We start from the raw sequence: 20,203 nt of genomic DNA, 5'->3' as shown, positions 1-20,203 counted from the left end.
GACAGACTACCCATAGGAAGTAGATCTGTTAGTACTGTTTTTATTACTTTCCAGAGTCAAAATACAATTTAAGGTTCCTATAGCAATGTTATATCACCTGTGTTGCACGTATATAGATGTGTGTGGTTAGACAAGTAAATGTGTAACCCATCTTAATGTGTAGGATATGGAATGTGGTGGTGGGGGCGGAGTCAGCGTTGCTATGTAAACCTTAACTATTTTATATTTCCTGACTTTTGTGTGTTCGATTTTAAATTGCATGTCTGTAGGTTGTTACACTTGATATATATTCACATGTGATTATGACAACTATGAAATACACTATCTATATTTATTTGGCACCTTAGGACTTCTCATGTGCTGTCTGCCTGGACTATTTAAAAAATACCAACCCTGTTAGAAGATTGCCATTAAATAAATAAATAAATCCACAACCTGTCTTTATTTATAATTTCCCTTTTCTATTTGTGGCAGCTAAAAAGTCCTCCAACTTCTCCAGTTGCACAGTGGTTCTTCCAGCCCACTCTGTCTCTCTCAACCCATGGGAAAGTAGGTTGTGTACAGCTTCTTTGCTGTAACTACAATGGGGATGAATGCTTGTAGGCGAGGAGAATAGAAGGAGGAGGGAATGAGAGGGTTTCTTGCTGTCTCCTTTAAAAAACTACTCTTGAAACATTTTATCTGGCTTATTTATGTATTGATAACTCTTGCTCTGGCTCTAAAGCTGGATTGCTTTAAATAGCAGGACTTAAAGTAACTAAGGCAACCGAGTTTTGCAAGCAGATAGATACAGAACATACAGGAATATGTTTAACATGACATGTTAATCGCAAACCTAAGTAACATTTAGGAATTCTAAAGATTGTCTCTAACGTGCCATATCCAGCAGTTCTCAACCAGGGGTCCACAACCCTCTAGTGGTCTGTGATCTCTTTCAGGGGGGCCACGGAGCCCCATGGCTGAAACCTGGTGCCCCGAGCCCCAGTGCTGAAGCCCGAAGCGTCACAGGGCTGAAGCCGGCGCCCCCTCTCCCTCTGCCCCCAAGCCGGGAGCGTCGTGGGGCTGAAGCTGGCACCCTCTCCCCCCCCCCGCCCCAAGCTGGAACCGTCGTGGGGCTGAAGCCGGCGTGACAGCCCCCCTCCCCCCCAAAGCTGGGAGCGGTGCAGGGCTGAAGCTGGTGCCCCCTCTCCACTGTGCGGCCCCCCCCCCCCCCCAAAAAAAAAAAAAAAATCTGGGAGAGTCACAGGGCTGAGGCCGGCGCCCCCTCCCACCCCGCCCCCAAGGTTGAAGGGCTGAATCAAGTGGGGGGGGGGCTACCCTTCCCAAGCCAGGAGCGTTGCGAGGCTGAAGCCGGCGCCCCCTCTTTCTCCCACTCCCCAAGCCGGGAGCGTCACAGGGCCGAAGCTGACGCCCCCGGCCCATCCCCCTCAAGCCGGGAGTGCTGCGGGGCTGAAGCTGGCGGCTCCCCCCCATCCACCCCCAGGCCGGGAGCGGCGCAGGGCTGAAGCCAGCGCTTCCTCCCCCACTCCCCGCTGGGCACAGGGCTGATGCCAGCACCCTCCCTTCAAGCATCCCAAGCCAGGAACAGCACCGGAAGACCACCCCACCTGTACACAGCCCTAGCTACCCCTTGCCAGCATCCTGAGCAATTTTCAAACTTTTTGAACTGAGTTCCCCCTTTAAGTTATATTTTTTTGTTGCATCCCCCCCACAGCCCAGACAGGCTGAGTGGCCTCTTGAGTGAGTCAGGGGGTGGAGGCAGTGCTCCCTCCCTGGACCCGGCTGTGCTTGAGCCCCCGCCGGGCCCTGATGTTTTATTAGCATGTTGAGGGGGGCCTTAGCAAGAAAAAAGTTGAGAACCCCTGCCATAAGATAAATGCTAGTGTGGTGACAAGTTTTATTGGCACTTGTTTGGGATAACATGAATTATGTATGAGTAGCGAAATCAGGTGGGCAGCCATGTTCTTCCCAATGAAATCTTTATTTATACTCATGGTGTTAGCATAGCATGTACAAGTACATAGAGTGTTCTGGGAAGGGCAGCCTTTGTCATTAAGAAGCTCCATTAAGCACACGACTGGGGGTCAGATGTGGTTTCGGTTCCTAGTTCTGCCACAGAATTTGCGTGTGACCTTGAGTAAACCATCTAACCTGGCTGTGGCTTATTTTACCCAAATGTCAAATGGTGACAGTACAGGGATTTTTGAGGGGTTTTATTAATGTCTGTTTAGTGCACTTAAATTGAGCCTTCCAATCATGGCTCACCAGTTATAGTATTGTATTAATTCATTGCCACCAAAGAAAGCACCGTCAGTACCAAGGTGATCCTGAGGGAGCTTGTCATGTCATATGGGAAGGAACAGAGCACAGTAAGGTTGTGAATAATGCTAGTGTTTGTTAATCACAATGATCTACCAGCTGTATCGCTTTGGTAATGTTGTCATTGGAGAATTCTGGAGATACAGTGAAGTGGCCTCCCGTACCTTGTGCCCTGCAACAGGCTCTTTATACTTCTTAATACAAAGAGAATGTGTTAGTTTCAAGTGAGATCTCAAATAATTGTTGTTCCTGTCTTGCCCTGCAATTCTGTAGTTGGCTGGCTGCAAATTAAATTGGGCTGTTTGTTGCAGCATGATTTGTTTGGGCTGAGGCTATTGGCAGTTTGGCACCCTTTTTTACCCTAGTCATCCATAGAACGCGTACAGCTTTGGCAGTGGCAGAACATGCTTCTCCACAAGGCTCTAACAAGGTGTTTCAACCCAAACAAGAAAGGATTGCCTGGAAGGATCACAGGATAATTCATCCTTTGGCATCTGCTGAGGCTGCCAACCAGCATATTGATTGGTGTCAGTTGTGGCCGAGTTTTTTGTGATGCCACTCAGCTCCCAAACCACAAGCTTGTTTCACATCAGAAGTCTACAAGCTGGAGTCACTGCTGATTTATGTTGTATTCAAATTAGAAAGATAGAGGTCAAACGCTTCATATCACTCACCAATTCCCCTGAGTCAGTCAATCCTCTCATTCTGAATTGATGAAATAGGGGCAATAGTAGAATACAGAATTTGAGAATATTAGCAAATCTGTCTGCTAGACTCTATTGAGTTTGAATTCTGTACCATGAATCCCTTCAGTGCTGGAGGGTGTGTCAGGTATGTCTAGGAAATGCACTTGTCCAGTGTAGTTGGATATTAGTCATTTGAATGGATGTTTGACTGAACCAAAATACAAATAAGATCAGGTATTACTGAAGGGGCTAATGGAGTGAGATTGCATAAAGCGTTGCAAGGATTAATCCAAAGTCCGTGTGCTCAGCGGTAGTTAACAATTCCTGTAGGTTTTCTTCAGCATAAGGGGACCATAGGTTTGAAATGTGATCTGTTCGTATGTTGTATATCTGTCTTTTGAAATCCTATACTGAAATTGATACACCCAACCCACCCTCTTCACCAAATGGGAAACACACATGAATTACTCAACATGAATCTCTCCACTAAATACCTCTCCCTTTAATGCTGTGCTAGAAGTGCATGAAAATACTGGGCTGTGTTCCAGAGATGTAAGAGCATTTCCCAGAACAACATACCCAGCATAACAAATGCTGCATTCTAAAATATTGGTGAGCTCATTTAAACAAAAAGGAAAGACCATTCAAGAAGGTATGCAAACTAGTAACTTATGCTTTCAGTATTCCAATAAGGGTGGAATTCTTCAGGTGGTTGAACATGCAGGTCAATGTGTTTCCACCAGACAACCTGTGTGTGCTAGTATTCCCCCTGGGAGCATTGTACTGAATTATCTGAGGAGAGCAGTTATTTCAGCAACTGTGACTGTTTAGAAGGGAAGATGGAGAATGTGCAGGAGTAAATCAGCTAAATGTCATGGTAGCTGAAAAATCAACAGTCCTGCTAAAACCTGGCATCTCAGTATTAGTCACTACTTCAGCAAAGACCCCCATCATACCTGGCTGTTGAGTCAGCAGCATTTACCAGCTTCACTAGAGCTAGGCTGGAGAATTATAATTATTTTCTGCACTGTGCATCAAAGTATGAAATTCTATTGTTAGTGACTTTTGCATTCTCAACTAGATGGACAGTGTTCATAGAATATCAGGGTTGGAAGGAACCTCACAAGGTCATCTAGTAGTCAAAGCAGGACCAATCCCCAGTTTTTGCCCCAGATCCCTAAATGGCCCCCTCAAGGATTGAACTCACAACCCTGGGTTTAGCAGGCCACTGCTCAAACCACTGAGCTATCCCTCCCCCGTTCATGTACCTGCAGCTTCTGTCCAGTGCAGCAGAGACTCAAAGCAGTATCTTTCTCACCTTCCTACATTGCCTAAGGAGCATTTACTCCTGCACCTCCCCACCCAGTGGAGAAGCACTGCAGCCTTTCCATCAGTTGATGTATAACTTGAGTTTATACTGTGTGTTCTCATTCTGCTGCAGGAGAGGCAGAGACACCAGTGGATATGGAGACAATTAATCTGGACCCGGAAGCTGAGGTAATGCTGGTTGCACTCATATCGGACTTATTTAAAGAAGGAAAGGTAGGCAAAGGATGACTAGTTCTATGAGAAAGTATCTGAACCTTGGACAAGAGGAATAATTCTTCCGGAAGTGTTGGCTGTCCAGATCTCCCCAAAATTGAATCTGAGTTTTACAGTCAGAAGCAAAGAAGTACTTTTTAAATCAATAGCTGGAATCTTTTTGTAACAACTTGGGATATTAGGACAAAGTCATTTTAAAGCAGAGATGGTATAAACATCAAGCAACATGTTGTAAGCATTTGTTAGACTGTCTTTAAAGATCTCCTTGCTGTTGCAAAACTTTATTCTGTCAGCACACATAGGAAGTTATCCACCCAGCCTGTCAGATAAATGAATTGTGAGAGACTGTTTACAGAGCAATGTGCTGAACTTTGGCAGGTGTTGTATTTACATTTTGTTTGTATGTTTCTCTGGCAAAAACTGAACAGCAGGGGCTAGGCAACACAGATGGTAAATGTATTAGCTGTTCACCTATTTACACCTGTAGTCCCAAAACCACCAAATAATTAGACACAATTGGCAATTTCTGCCAGCAGAGGCCCAGGACTGGAATAGAAAAGGATGCTCTAGTTGGGATTGAGGTAACACTAGAAAGGTATGTATGGGAAGCCTGTGCAGTACCTGGCTCTAGCCAATAGAATTAGCACTTTATCTGCATAAGAACAAAACTCACCCAAAAAACTTCCCTTCTGTTAAATGAACACAGGTTGATATAACCACTAAAATATTCTCTAGTTCAGACTTTTTCAGCTGTAGACAGACATGCTGTCAGGGTTCCCTCCCCACTCTGAACTCTGGGGTACAGATGTGGGGACCCGCATGAAAGACCCCCTAAGCTTATTTCTACCAGTTTTGGGTTAAAAACTTCCCCAAGGCACAAATTCCTTTCCTTGTCCTTGGACAGTATTGCTGCCACCACCAAGTGATTTAGACAAAGATTCAGGAAAAGGACCCTTGGAGTTCCTATTTCCCCAAAATATTCCCCCAAACCCCTTCACCCCCTTTCCTGGGCAGGCTTAGAATAATATATCAACCAGTTGCCTTTAATAAAAGTACAGACCAGACCCTTTATGTTTAGGACACTAAAATCAATCAGGTTCTTAAAAGAAGAACTTTATTATAAAGAAAAAGGTAAAAGAAGAACCTCTGTAAAATCAGGCTGGAAAGTAATTTTACAGGGTATTAAGATTTAAAACACAGAGGATTCCCCTCTAGGCTCAACTTCAAAGTTACAAAAATAGGAATAAACCTCCCTCTTAGCATAGGGAAAATTCACATGCTAAAACAAGAGATAATCTAATGCATTTCCTTGCTATTACTTACAATTTCTGTAATTTTAGATTTATCATTTCAGTAGGAGCTGGGTTACCTGCTTGGTCTCTCTTTGTCCCGAGAGAGAACAAAAAAAAAAGAGCACCAAACACCCCCCCACCCCACCCCCCGATTTGAAAGTATCTTCTTTCCCCATTGGTCCTTCTGGTCAGGTGCCAACTAGGTTAATTGAACTGATTAACCCCTTACAGGTAAGTGATTCTGTACCTCTGGCCAGGAGGGATTTGATGTTACTGCATACATAAAGGTTGTTACCCTTCCCTCTATATTTATGACACGTGTCATCTTGGGCAACAAACCCAAGCTTCCCCTCATATTTAATGGCCCAGAGTTTTGCAAGATTTTTAAGAAGAAGGGGTCTTATTGAGGTCTATATACTCTATGAACCTACAGTCTCCCTTTCAAGGCAATGCACAAGCAGCATTTTCACTCTGGACTTGGAAGACACTATCATGAAACAAACCTTCAACCCTAAACAGCCGGTGGATGAGTCCAAGTCTTCTCTGGGGAGGGATAGCTCAGTGGTTTGAGCATTGGCCTACTAAACCCAGGGTTGTGAGTTCAATCCTTGAGGGAACCATTTAGGGATCTGGGGCAAAAACTGGGGATTGGTCCTGCTTTGAGCTGGGGGTTGGACTAGATGGCCTCCTGAGGTCCCTTCCAACCCTGATATTCTATGATTCTCTTTAGGATGTTGACCTGAATCACTTCCGAATTGGAAAGATTGAGGGATTTGAAGTGCTCAAGAAAGTGAAGGTGAGACTCAGAAGGAATGGTGAGCATCAAGGTACAAGCAACTCTAGGAGCTGCAACTCTTATGTCATTTATCTGTAAGCCAACCAGTATGATGAGTCTTTCTCTGGCTGGGAACCAGCAGAGATTCTAATGAGCAATAACCTTTTAAGATGTGTCTGTAAAGAATGTAACTGCTCCTCTGCCAAGCAGTAGCAGATGTCAGGGCCTTGTAAGTTAACTTCCCAGAGGAGGAGAAATCAGTGACGTGGAATCTAGGTTTATTCCAAGTGTAACTTGCTTTATTTACACCTACATGTCAATCCTGGAACAGAGGTTCAGGCAACTCCCTTCTTTCAGGAATCTCAGCTCAGCACAAACTCTGCTTCAAGATTTGAAACTGAGGCAGAGAGCAATCTCTCCTACTACTTCTACAACTCCCTCTCCTCTCAAAGCTGCCTCAACACAGAACCTTGCACAACCAAAACCTAACACCACTACAAGCATTTCTTCCAAGACTAAAAACTTGCTTGCACGCTATCAAACTTGGAAGACTTAAACAGTGTGACCTGGTGACATCTGCCATAACAATAACTTTTGAGGGCTTTCTCAAAATCACTGTTGTGCATTTTGAGACTATAGTATGCTCTATGATAGGCTGAAACATAAAATACGTCTTTGTTGAGAGACTAGTAAGTTGCAAGTAAGTTCTTTGGTCTTTGGACCAGCAAACTGTGATGCTGAACCCCAATTTGAAGAGTAACTAGCTCCAGAAAGTCTGCTATTAACAAAACTAGAGAAGCAAAATTCTGTAGAAAAATGTATTGACTGTATAGCTTTTTTCAGCATTGCAAGGATTCTTCCTGTGTGATGGTCCATCCTTTCAGCCAGAATGTCCTGTCCTTGCTATGCAAGTCTGTGGCATAACAGAATCCTTTCAACAAGATAATGGGACCCAGGTTCCTCCCTTCTTCTAGAACATGACTCCTTTTGAGTTGAAGCCTGCAATCCTTGAAGTCCATGACTAAATTCCTGTTGACTTCAGGGGGAGCAGAACTGGGCCTTTAGTTAATAGGCTAGCCATAGCATCAGTTCCATGTGCTCCTTCCTCACCCTATACCTGGCATGGCTGTGCTTCTCTTGTCCTTAAAGAAACTGGATCAACATTTCCTCCTCCTCATGGTAATGGGGGTGAACTATAAAATGGAGTCTGATGGTAACCCCAAAGAAGGGGTGCATATTGTCTTTTTCAGGTGCAATTTTTTTCTCGTGGGGTTTTTCTCACTTTGTTGTGGCTTTTTTTAACTTCTCCCCAAAACTCAGACTCTGTGTCTGCGTCAGAATTTGGTTAAGTGCATCGAGAACCTGGAACAGTTGCAGACTCTCAGAGAACTGGATCTCTATGACAATCAGATCCGGAAGATTGAGAACTTAGAGGACCTGACAGACCTTGAGTGAGTATCCAGGGAGGAGGGAATGACCAGGACTGGGTGGTGATGTGATAAATGAGGCTGCCAGTCTGCAGGCTTTCTATGAAGTGGTTGTCAAGCAAAATGTATCATTAGGCATTTTTTTAAAAAAACCAAAACCTTAATTACACAAGCTGCACTCTCTGCTTGTGGAGATTCACATGGGTGCTACATGCAGGACAACGTCTTGTGTTCACTGGGATTTAGGTCTTGCTGTAAGCTGGTTTCATTACTCTGGAGGCGATCAGGGACAGTTTTTTGTTAAAACCAAAAATTAAATGTACTGTAGATGTGTGGCTGGAGTGCTGCGTGGCGGCAGAGGACTTCTACCCCAGAGAAGAGGAGTGTAGCCTCCCGTTGTTCTGTGGTGACCACTGTAACTAGAATTTGCATTATAGAAGCAGCTATTGGCCCTGAGTGAGATCAGAAGCCCATTGTGCAGAGCCCTGTACAAACACAGTTCCTGCCCTGAAGAGCTTCCAGTCTAACTAAGCAAGGCAGACAAGGTCGCGGAAAGAAAGTATTGTTATCCCCATTATACAGTGACTTGCTCAAGGTCACAGTGGAAGTCTATAGCAGGGAACTGAATCCCAGTCAAGTATCCTAACCACAATCTCATCCTTCCTTCAAGCAGCTGAATTCTGTACTGTCCTCCTGGCTAGAGGACATGAGGCCTTGCGAGAGGTGATAAATTGTTGGGGATACTGAAATTCACCTTAATTTAGACTGAGTACACAAATGCCTCCACTAGTAGTGATTGTCTAGTGCTTAAGGGAGGTTTTGATCTGGTGCTTTTCAGAGGGAATTTCCATAGGGACATGCTGGGTTGGGAAAAGCATGTTGTAGTCGTATTTTTAAAATTGGAGGCTGAAGTGCCACTGTTGGGTTGGGTTCAGGTGATGAAGTAAAACTAGTGCCAATTCTTTGTTTTTTTTCTTCAGACCCTGTTTTAAGCATGTATTTAATCTCCTGTATGGTAAACAAATGCTATTTCTGACTCCCTATAGCTTAGTGTGCTAACAAAGTGCTTGAGCTCCATAGGTGATGGGAAATTTATTTTAGATCCTTCCCACCCCCCCCGTATGCAAGTGTCCTTTCCATGGACTCCCTTTGCTTTTGCCTTGGATTGATGAGGTCTTTATTTGCTTTGCTTATGGCAGGATCCTGGATATCTCTTTTAACTTGCTGCGACACATTGAAGGACTAGACCGGCTCACCCAGCTTAAAAAACTCTTCCTGGTCAACAATAAAATCGGCAAAATTGAGAACCTGAGCAACTTACAGCAATTACAGATGTTAGAGCTGGGATCCAATCGAATCCGGGTAGGCACGACTGCAAAATGTATAGTAGAAGCAAAATTAACATCTACTCTATGTGGTGAAAGTAGATGGGGATCCAGTAATAGCTGGCTAGATACAACTGAGACAACCCAGTGTATTGCATAGAAATGAGGAAAGGGCAGATAGAAGTAATGTGCGTATTTTTGGAGAAAAAGAGAGTACCTGTAATATCTGCTATGCAATATCTGGAGTGGTAGGGAATGGCTTAGTCTTTTCCACGTCCTCTTCCTTGCACACTCACTCATTTGTTGTTGACCAGTCCCGTCTCTAGAGATGAGGTCAGAAACCAGTCTAGAAAGGGAGCAGCTGCTCCTCTCTTCTGTCTTGTTCTGCATACATCTTGGAGACTGGAAAGCTCTGTTCTAGTTGAACTATCTGAGGCAATCCAGCCATGCTGCTTTCCTTTGATTGGGATTTTTTACTCTGTAATTCTTTAGCTCTTATATATAACTGATTAGGCATAACCGAAATGGTCCATTTTATTTCTTGTGTGCTTTTGAAAATTTTACCTAGAGTTCTATTTTCAGGTGTCACTTAGGAGCCTACATTCTGTTGACTTGCTGCCTCAATGACTTTTTAACTTAGGATTTAGATGCACTGTGCACATCTGAAAATGTGACTCACTTTGTTCCATAAAGGGACAGTGCACCCTAGGAAAAGAAGATCATGGGCATCATAAAGAGAAAAGCTGATTTCTGTCTTGAAAATACTCAGGTTCTTTTAACAATGTAATCATACTGGAATAGTGTCATGAACTTGCCAGTAATTTAGGCAGTAACACTTTTGATACAAGAATCAAAACTGTCTCACAGGAATACAGCAGGAGAAGCCAGCCTCCCATCCAAGTGTTGTGTTGGTTGTGGAGAGGGACTCAGATGTCCAATAGGTCTTCAGTTTCCTTTCATCTTTTTGGAGCAAGGCAGGTATAAGTGTTTGAGTATTGAAATCTGTTAAGATTAGATATGTTTTTTCACTTCTGGTTTATGCTGCTTCATGCAGGTGTTTCTAACCTATAGTAAGAATTAGTTATTTTACTTCACTTATAGCCTGAAATGCCTGTACATCTCCTATCCTACGACTGACTTTTCCTTTCTATCATTTGTTTTTGCCGATGTGGTTCTCCTGACTTTAGAGACATGGTCAACTTCAAGAAGATGAATGAATGGTTTCAGATACTACATACCTCTGCAAATTGTGTGTTCTCTTGCTGTTGCTGGGTGTGAGATCTACACAAACAAGGGAACATGGGAAATACTGAAGCTGACTGCACATAAAGTGTTGTCAAATGCTCAAGATAAAAAATGTGAAATAGACAGAAATACTTCCCTAATCTCTTTCAGTATAGAAATCTTATGGAATGCTTGTAACAATAGTAAGTAGAAAAATGTCAGTCTGAAAGATGATTTCTAAGTTGACAGTACCCCTTTAACCCAGCTTCTTTGGTAAACCAGCTGTTTTGCTGAAGGAAATAATAAGAAAAGAAGGAAAGCATCTGAGGTGGGGAGAGTTCTTGGTTTTCTTTTTTTCATAACCACCTGGGAGCATGTTTCTCTTCATGGAACCAGGGTGCAATTCCTTCCCCTCTTCTGTGGTCAGCCTTTTTCTTAGGCTGAAGGGGAGGAGTGCTTTGCTTGCATTATAGTCAATAGATTTGCCTTCACAGCTAAAAGAGAGACTCCAGTCCATTTCTCCTCAATAGAGGGAAATATTCCTTGTGAAATGAAATGGCTGTGGGGAATAACACTGCAGTTTTGGGGCTGCAGCCAGTTAAATGATTGGGAATCTTGGACTTTGCACAAACAGGGCAATGGGATCTCCATAGGTGGCCTGGAGAGGCAGGCAGGAATCCAGCAAACTGAATTCAGTGGTCTAGCTTCTATCCCACATCGATGGGTATGTGAGGCAATTTGAGAAAGACAGAAGATCCAGGTAGAGAAAGACAGAAGATCCAGTTATGTTCTTATACTTATAGTGAGATAGGGTCTAGCCAGACAATCTCTTCCAGCAACTTAAAAATAAGTACAAATTTTGGTGAATTGACCTTCATGGTAAAGGACTGAAAGGTATGTGGAGATAAGTTACATCAGATTATGTAATCGCTAAAGCTTATTTTAATGGGGGGAAAAAATTAGAAACACGGTACCTGTGTTTGTAGATTGATTGTATTCTGACTTCTCAAAGTGCCTCCATCCTAAGTGGCTGAATGCTGCAGCTCAATGTTGAGAGGAGTCAACTTCCAGGCAGACAACAAGGAAGTAGCTCCTGTCCCTGTTGGGTTTGTGGGCAATAAAAACCTTTGATTGCTGTAGCTCTCTTCTGCACTGTAACTTGTGGACAAATTCCTGGAGATAAATCTGTAGGATGAAGACCTAAAAAAGAACTTTTGAAATTTCAGTATTTAACAAGGTCATATCAATATTTTGATGCTTGGAACTTTTCTGGCTTGCTGATGGTGCATTAGAATGAATGACAAGAGCACTTGTAGCAAAGGGTTGTAGTTGCCTTGCAAAATTCTCTCACTTGACGTCAAGTAATTCTTCTTTGTGATGGATAGGTAAAATGCTGCTAATTATCTGATTGGTGGTGTCATGGTAAGCGTGGGCAAGTAAATTTATTTTGTGCCTGCTCTGGTATGTTTTTATGCTGAGGCTGGGCTAAGCCAATTATCAAACAGATATTTAACTGATGACGTACCTCTTATGTCTCCCATCTGCACTTGTTCGATAATATTCTCACTAAAATAAGCATCTCATTGACTCTCATTGCTTTAAGGAGATATTCCCCTCCTTCTCCCCCGCCTGTTTTCTTCTTCTTACATATCCCCAGAGCGCTAAGCAATTTTTTCCCAATTACTACAGCAGGAGTTGCCAGTGAGGGGCAGAGGTGGTATCAACTGCAGGTTTCTCCCATTGCTGAGCTGAACTCGGGGAACAGACTGCTCAGGGACCTGGCAGAACACAGTCCTTGGCAGGGACACAGGCTATGAAGTGTGATAGAGTCCCCATGTGAGCTGTTACCAGGATGTATTTATTTGTTGATGACTACATGGCAAACATAGAAAAGCCTTTTCAGTTATGACACTCTCGTTGTTCGAATATTTTTCTGACCTGGCAATCTAAGCTACTTTAGAGTCAATTATAAGTTGTTGTATATGGTTTGTCTGATCAATGTTATATGCCTTTAAGGCTCCAGAAGAAGGAAAAGAAAATTTCTTCAGTTATTTATGTGCTGAAGTTCCCTTTTTTTTTTTTTTTAAAGCCTGCCTGTGTTTCCTTTTGTTTATAGGAGTCTCTGGGATCATCCCTTTCACACTTTCCTGCCCTCTGATACTTTCTCTGATGAGGAGGGCTGGACACATCTCTTTTTAGAAACAAAGAATACAGTTCTTTTGATCATCCAGAGGGAAACCACCTCATTTCCCTTTCCCCCCCTTCAGTACTTAAACTAGAATGGCACATGTTGTACTAATAGTAATATTTGGCATATGTGTAGCATTTTCATCTTCAAAGCACTGTCTCATTATGAACTAAACAGCCCTATGAAACCAAAAAAGCATTATTATCTTTATTTTATTATAGGGAAACTGAGACACAGAAGCTGAATGACTTGCCTCAGGCTACACATCACAACAATGGCAGAGTCAGGATTAAGACTCAGGAGTTCCTAGCTCCCACTCCTGGATTCATTCCATGAAAGCATGCTGGCATTTGTGCTGCTCCTGTGCCCCCAGGGCAGGCCCCAGCTCATGTGAACTAGGTGTTGCAGAATCATTTGGGGTCATGATTCTCAACTGCACAGCTGTGGATGAATGCAATAGTTAATCTCAATGGAATGTGGTGTTTGTAATATTGAAAATGCTGCCATCCTCAGAAACCTTTTTAAAAACAAGTCCAATGTATCTGCCAAGGACAACAACTTCCATTCTCATTCAGTTGGGTTGGCTGTAATGTGTTTGTCTTCTGAAGTTATTTATTATGTTAAGAGTGAATTTTCTAAATGGATTCAGCTCACTATTTGTTCTGGGTGAGGTGGGATAATGGCTTCTGCCTTCTAAGGACTTGCTCATCAGACTATTACATTTCTTTGGGGATTATAAAGAGTAATGTGAACTCTACCAGAAGAATTGGATCTTTCCATAGACTGTCTCCCTTTTCCTTTCCGCCTAGTTGGGGATGCCAGCTTCATTAACACAACGGTTCTCAAATTGTGGGTCAGGGCCCCAAAGTGGGTTGTGAAGCCCAAGCTCCACCCCCACCAGGAGCAGCAAGCCTTGGGCTCTTGCTGCCGCCTCCTCCCCCCCTCCCCCCGGCAGCTGGGTTCTCTTCTCCCCCCAGCCCCTGGGATCATGTAATTTTTTTTATCAAAGGCAGGTTGTGGTGCAGTGAAGTTCGAGAACTGCTGCAGGAACATTTATAACATTGCTTGTTTCTAACATTGATTGCTTTCTTTCAAAACTCGAGGTGGAAAATCATCTGGATGGTATGGCATAAGGGTTCTAATCTGAATAGTCATTTTAGGACTCCATAGATCCAGAAGGACAGAATGCTTGAATTGATCAGGAGATCTAGGTTTGCTTGCTGTGTTCCCACCATCTGAACTCTCTCTAAATGAGTCTGGAGATGGCACTTAAGGCTGGGAGTAGTGCCCAGAGCAGTAACACTGCCTCCTTTGGTCATTTTACAGGCAATTGAGAATACTGACACACTGACTAACCTGGACAGCCTGTTCCTGGGAAAGAACAAAATTACCAAGCTCCAGAATTTGGATGCACTGACAAACTTGACAGTGCTCAGTATACAGGTATTGATCCTCCTTGGGCTCCTCATTCCACCTTGACAAGGGAACATGTAAATCACAACTCAGCCTGAATCAGCAGATCTGCAATCTTTCTTCAGCTAATTTTTTTTAAAGACTGTGACATTCTCTGTGCTCAGTATTTTGTTTCATGCCTTTTGAAAATGGAAATGCCAGCACTTTATAAGTGCATCAAATGGGTGCCTAGATCTACTTTGGTTGAGGGAAAGAAGAAAGAAATACTTCTGCATCCTTGGCTCAACTACAGTTTACTAACTACTTCTAAAAAGAAAAGGAGTACTTGTGGCACCTTAGAGACTATCCAATTTATTTGAGCATAAGCTTTCGTGAGCTATAGCTCACTTCATCGGATGCATAAAGCGACTGAAAAAGTTCTTATATCAGGTTTGAAGCAGCAAAAGAATAAAACTGCTAGTTTGCAAAAGTCTCTCTGGAAATTACCTCAATAGCTTGGGGGTCATCAATCCTTATTTAGTGCTTCCTAACTGGATTTCTAACCAGGAAGCACTAGATAAGGACTGATGACCCCCAAGCTATTGAGGTAATTTCTAGAGAGACTTTTGAAAACTAGCAGTTTTATTCTTTTGCTGCTTCAAACCTGATATAAGAACTTTTTCAGTCGCTTTATGCATCCGATGAAGTGAGCTGTAGCTCACGAAAGCTTATGCTCAAATAAATTGGTTAGTCCTAAGGTGCCACAAGTACTCCTTTTCTTTTTGCAAATACAGACTAACACGGCTGTTACTCTGTAACTTCTTCTAGTAATTGTAATGAAAGAGGTGCCAGGGAGGTAGGGATAGGATACAGAGGGACCTAGACAAGTTAGAGGATTGGGCCAACAGAAATCTAATGAGGTTCAACAAGGACAAGTGCAGAGTCCTGCACTTAAGACAAGAATCCCATGCACTGCTACAGACTAAGAACCGAGTGGCTAGGCAGCAGTTCTGCAGAAAAGGACCTAGGGGTTACAGTGGGTGAGAAGCTGGATATGAGTCAACAGTGTGCCCTTGTTGCCAAGAAGTCCAATGGCATTTTGGGATGTATAAGTAGGGGCATTGCCAGCAGATTGAGGGACGTGATCTTTCCCCTCTATTCGGCATTGGTGAGGCCTCATCTGGAGTACTGTGTCCAGTTTTGGGCCCCACACTACAAGGATGTGGGGAAATTGGAAAGAGTCCAGCAATGGGCAACAAAAATGATTAGAGGGCTGGAGCACATGACTTATGAGGGGAGACTGAGGGAACTGGGCTTATTTAGTCTGTGGAAAAGAAGAATGAGGGAGGATTTGATAGCTGCTTTCAACTACCTGAAAGGGGGTTCCAAAGAGGATGGATCTAGGCTGTTCTCAGTGGTAGCAGATGACAGAATGAGGAGTAATGGTCTCAAGTTGCAGTGGGGGAGGTTTAGGTTGGATATTAGGAAAAAAATTTTCACTAGGAGGGTGGTGAAGCGCTGGAATTTGTTACCTTGGGAGGTGGTGGAATCTCTCCTTCCTTAGAGGTTTTTAAGGTCAGGCTTGACAAAGCCCTGGCTGGGATGATTTAATTCGGGATTGGCCCTGCTTTGAGCAGGGGGTTGGACTAGATGACCTCCTGAGGTCCCTTCCAACCCTGATATTCTATGGTTCTAAGGCTGTGCTAAATGAGGGGGTTTATCCTTTTTGCCCTGATACCAAGTGTCTCACTTTTAACATGCAGAGCTAATAAAAGTAGTAAAAAGCATTTAATAGAATATCAGGGTTGGAAGGGACCTCAGGAGGTCATCTAGTCCAACCCCCTGCTCAAAGCAGGACCAATCCCCAATTTTTGCCCCAGATCCCGAAATGGCCTCCTCAAGGATTGAACTCACAACCCTGGGTTTAGCAGGCCAATGCTCAAACCATTGAGCTATCCTTCCTTGCCAATATATAAGACCCATACTGAGTCAGACCAATGGTCCATCTAGCCCAGTATCCTGTCTTCTGACAGTGGCCACTGCCCACGTACCCCAGAGGGAATGAACAGAACAGGTAGTCATCGAGTGATTCATCCCCTGTCGCCCATTCCCAGCTTCTGGCAAACAGAGGTTAGGGACACCATCGCTGCCCATCCTGGCTCATAGCCATTGATGGACCTATCCTCCATGAACTTACCTAATTCTTTTTTGAACCCTGTTAACGTCTTGGTCTTCACAATATTCTCTGGCAAAGAGTTTCACAACACTGTCTGTGCATTGTGTGAAGAATTATTTCCTTTAGTTTGTTTTAAACCTGCTGCCTATTAATTTCATGTGGTGACCCCTAGTTCTTGTGTTATGAGAAGGAGTAAACAACACTTCCTTAATTACTTTCTCCATGCCAGTCATGATTTTATAGACCTCATTCATATCCCCCCTTAGCCATCTCTTTTCCAAGATGAAAAGTTCCGGTCTTATTAATCTCTCCTCCTACAGCAGCCATTCCATATCTCTAATCATTTTTGTTGCCCTTTTCTGTACTTTTCCAAGTCCAATATATCTTTTTGGAGATGGGGCAACCGCATTTGTGCGCAGTATTCAAGATGTGGGTGTACCTTGGATTTATATAGAGGCAATATGATATTTTCTGTTGTATTATCTATCCCTTTCCTAATGATTCCCCACATTCTGTTTCTTTTTTGACTGCCGCTGCACATTGAGTGGATGTTTTCAGAGAACTATCCACAATGACTCCAAGATCTCTTTCTTGAGTGGTAACAGCTAATTTAGACCCCATCATTTTATGTGTATAGTTGGGATTGTTTTCAGTGTACATTACTTTGCATTTATCAACATTAAATTTCATCTGCCATTTTGTTGCTCAGTCACCCATCCCTTTGTAACTCTTGCTTAGGACTTAACTATCTTCTTTAGTATTCTATCTGCTGCAAATTTTGCCATCTCACTGTTTACCCCTTTTTCCAGATCATTTATGAATAAGGCTACGATTTTGTCTCCATTGACCTCCATGACATTTTCAGCCTGGGAGCTGGACTATTTACTATTTTCCGCTCTCCATTCCGAAAACTGACCATTTATTCCTACCCTTTGTTTCCTGTCTTTTAACCAGTTATCCATGAGAGGACCGTCCCTCTTATCCCATGACAGCTTACTTTGTTTAAGAGCCTTTGGTGAGGGACCTTGTCAAAGGCTTTCTGAAAATCTAAGTACACTATATCTACTGGATTCCCCCTTGTCCACATGCGTGTTGACTCCCCCAAAGAATTCTAGTAGATTGGTGAGGCAGGAATTCCCTTTACAAAAACCATGCTGACTCTTCCCTAACAAATCATGTTCATCTGTGTGTCTGATAATTGTTTACTTTAGTTTCAACCAGTTTGCCCGACACTGAAGTTAGGCTTACTGGCCTGTAATTGTTGGGATTGTGTCTGGAACCTTTTTAAAAAATTGGCGTCACATTAGCTATCCTCCAATCATCTGGTACAAAAGCTGATTGAAATGATAAATTACATACCACAGTTAGTAGTTCTGCAATTTAATATTTGAGTTCCTTCAGAATTGTTGGGTAAATACCATCTGGTCCTGGTGACTTATTACTGTTTAATTTATCAATTTGTTCCAAAACCACCTCTAATGACACCTCAGTCTGGGTCAGAGAAACAATCTCTTTTCCTCTGCACACCAATATAGCAGCCTGGCAAGTTCCAGCAGGGGGTATAGCAATCAGATGTTCACACACACACACTGTTTCACTGCCAATAAAAACTTGTCATGTATGACAGACACAGTAAGCGTATCACAGATGTATTTGGGGGTCTGTTTATAATTGCTACATCATCCTCTTCCCCAGCTCATAAAAGAGCAATATAAAATGAGTGCTGTTGAAGTCCTTGCCTGGTCTTCTAAAGAAACTAAAAAGAAAAGGCCTTCAGGGTTGCAGCTGTCATAAGTAGGGGGAGAATCAGAGATCCTGCCAGGTTTGAAGGAACTCTGGCTCGCCTGGAACTTGCTTGTGAGTTGGTTACAAAAGTTTCAAAGTAATTGAATGTCCCACATCCATCAAGTACAGTGTTGTCCTTCCTCTGTAACAGGCAAAGTCCTTCCTTCCCATCCACTTTATTTCTATCTAAATGATCTGTGCTCTGTAGAAATGTTCTTGAAATTCTTTCTTGTGTAAGAGTTCACTCTGGGTTCATTCCTTTGGACTGGACTTTCACTCCCTCCTGTACAATTTCAGAGCAACCGGCTGACCAAGATCGAGGGTCTGCAGAACCTGGTGAATCTGCGTGAGCTGTACCTTAGCCACAATGGCATAGAAGTCATCGAGGGACTGGAGAACAATGTGAGCGTCTCATTTGGCTTTCTTTAAGAAGGGCTGGCCTCACAGTACTTCGCAGAATGGCTGGGTTCATCTTACATTGGTGTTGCTGGGAAGTTCCTGTTTTCCTTAAGTTACCCAAAGAAAGTTGAACTTCTTGGAAAACCGTATAAATTGTTTGTCTGTTATACCTAAAAGAACAAAACATGAGCCGCCGCCTCTTCTGCTGGGAACCGGCATGTTTTCTAGTCAGTCTGGAGTGGACTGTAAAACTGTACCAGCTAGATGGAGTCTTGAAGCAGTTAATGTAACAATTTGGCTGATAACTAGCACAGGGAGGCCTGACAGCACTTCTGCTGATTATCTCTGCTGCTAAACTGCTGAGTTGAAAGATGAATTGGATCTGCAATAGGTAGCCATGAGTTTCTCTTACACGGGCACCAGAAATGACTAAGTGAGTTGTCATGGGTCAGAAGAGGCAAACCATGCCATCTTGCTCTTTTAAATCAGTCCAACTTTCTGTATTTCTGCCTTGGATTGTCCTTATGGAGAAGCCTGTGATGTGTTCATGCCCTTTTACCAATAGGTGGCATTGTGAGGCACCCCTGGAGATCAGAGGAATCTGAGTAATTTAGCTGATCTCCTGCATACACACGTTTAGGGTTACATATTCTAAAACTCTTGGGCTTCCTAATACATAAAATTCCTGTCTTCAAACATGCTGCCTGAGAGAGTTCTTTGGTTAGCACTGACCCCCCACTTGGTAAGGCAACTCCCATCTTTTCATATGCTGTGTATGTATACCACCCTACTGTATGTTCCACTCCATGCATCTGATGAAGTGGGTTTTAGCCCACAAAAGCTTATGCCCAAATAAATTTGTTAGTCTCTAAAGTGCCACAAGGACTCCTCGTTGTTTTTGCTGATACAGACTAACACAACTACCACTCTGAAACCTTCTTTTAATCAGATTTTTTGTAGATTTCAAAATGTCGTCTTGGAATGTCTGATTACTAATCTTAAAATATTACGAAGAAAGCTCACTGCTCAGGAGTAATTAGTTTGTCAGCAACTACTGGCCAGCTAGTAATTGTTTTCAGTTGCTTCTGAGAAGTTGGCAAGCTGTCTTGATTTAAAAACTATCTTTTCTGCTATAGTTAAACAGTGAGAGTTCTCCTTGCACTGAATGTGTGTTCTCTCATATTCAGAAGTTTTATAATTCTGGGGAGGAGTATAGGACAATACTAATTAGAGCCTAATTAACCAATTGTACTTTTGCTAGCTAACCATAATAGCCAGCTGGCAGTGGTTTACTAGTGCTCCTCAGAATTTTCAGCCCTCGGACTCAGAGTGGGGTAGAGGAGGAAATGAGGAAATCCAAGCTAAAGTTTTCATTTGCTTATTTCAGAACAAACTTACAATGCTGGACATTGCATCCAATAGGATCAAAAAGATTGAAAATGTCAGCCATCTAACAGAGCTGCAGGAATTCTGGGTAAGTGCAGGCCTTGCTGAAATAGATACGTACTAAAAGAAATCCTTCTTGATTGGGTGTGGTGAAGAGGGTTTAAAATGGTGAGTTGTACATCTCTTAGATTCCGGCTCCAGTGCTCATTAGATGTGGACTGAGTTTTTTTTTCAGGTGTCCCCTTTGTTCTGGTGACAAGGTTGTAAGCCCCTCTTCTCCTTACCTG

The 20,203-nt window shown here is 43.0% G+C and overlaps 1 protein-coding gene across 3 annotated transcripts in view; it reads left to right on the top strand.

The window, feature by feature from the left end:
- Window positions 1-20,203, top strand: part of PPP1R7 (protein phosphatase 1 regulatory subunit 7) — a 41,382-nt gene that overhangs the window by 5,573 nt on the left and 15,606 nt on the right. For all 3 annotated transcript variants that reach the window (XM_077825624.1, XM_077825623.1, XM_077825625.1), the window contains 7 exons: window positions 4,447-4,502; window positions 6,570-6,635; window positions 7,935-8,065; window positions 9,241-9,403; window positions 14,105-14,221; window positions 18,429-18,533; window positions 19,918-20,004. In XM_077825624.1, the coding sequence (XP_077681750.1) occupies window positions 4,447-4,502; window positions 6,570-6,635; window positions 7,935-8,065; window positions 9,241-9,403; window positions 14,105-14,221; window positions 18,429-18,533; window positions 19,918-20,004 (725 nt within the window). The remainder of the gene's footprint in view (window positions 1-4,446; window positions 4,503-6,569; window positions 6,636-7,934; window positions 8,066-9,240; window positions 9,404-14,104; window positions 14,222-18,428; window positions 18,534-19,917; window positions 20,005-20,203) is intronic.

Source organism: Eretmochelys imbricata, chromosome 9 (assembly GCF_965152235.1).
Source record: "Eretmochelys imbricata isolate rEreImb1 chromosome 9, rEreImb1.hap1, whole genome shotgun sequence".
Taxonomy (NCBI): domain Eukaryota; kingdom Metazoa; phylum Chordata; order Testudines; family Cheloniidae; genus Eretmochelys; species Eretmochelys imbricata.
Note: the sequence above shows the minus strand (reverse complement) of the source record. Positions and strands in the feature narration are given on the sequence as shown.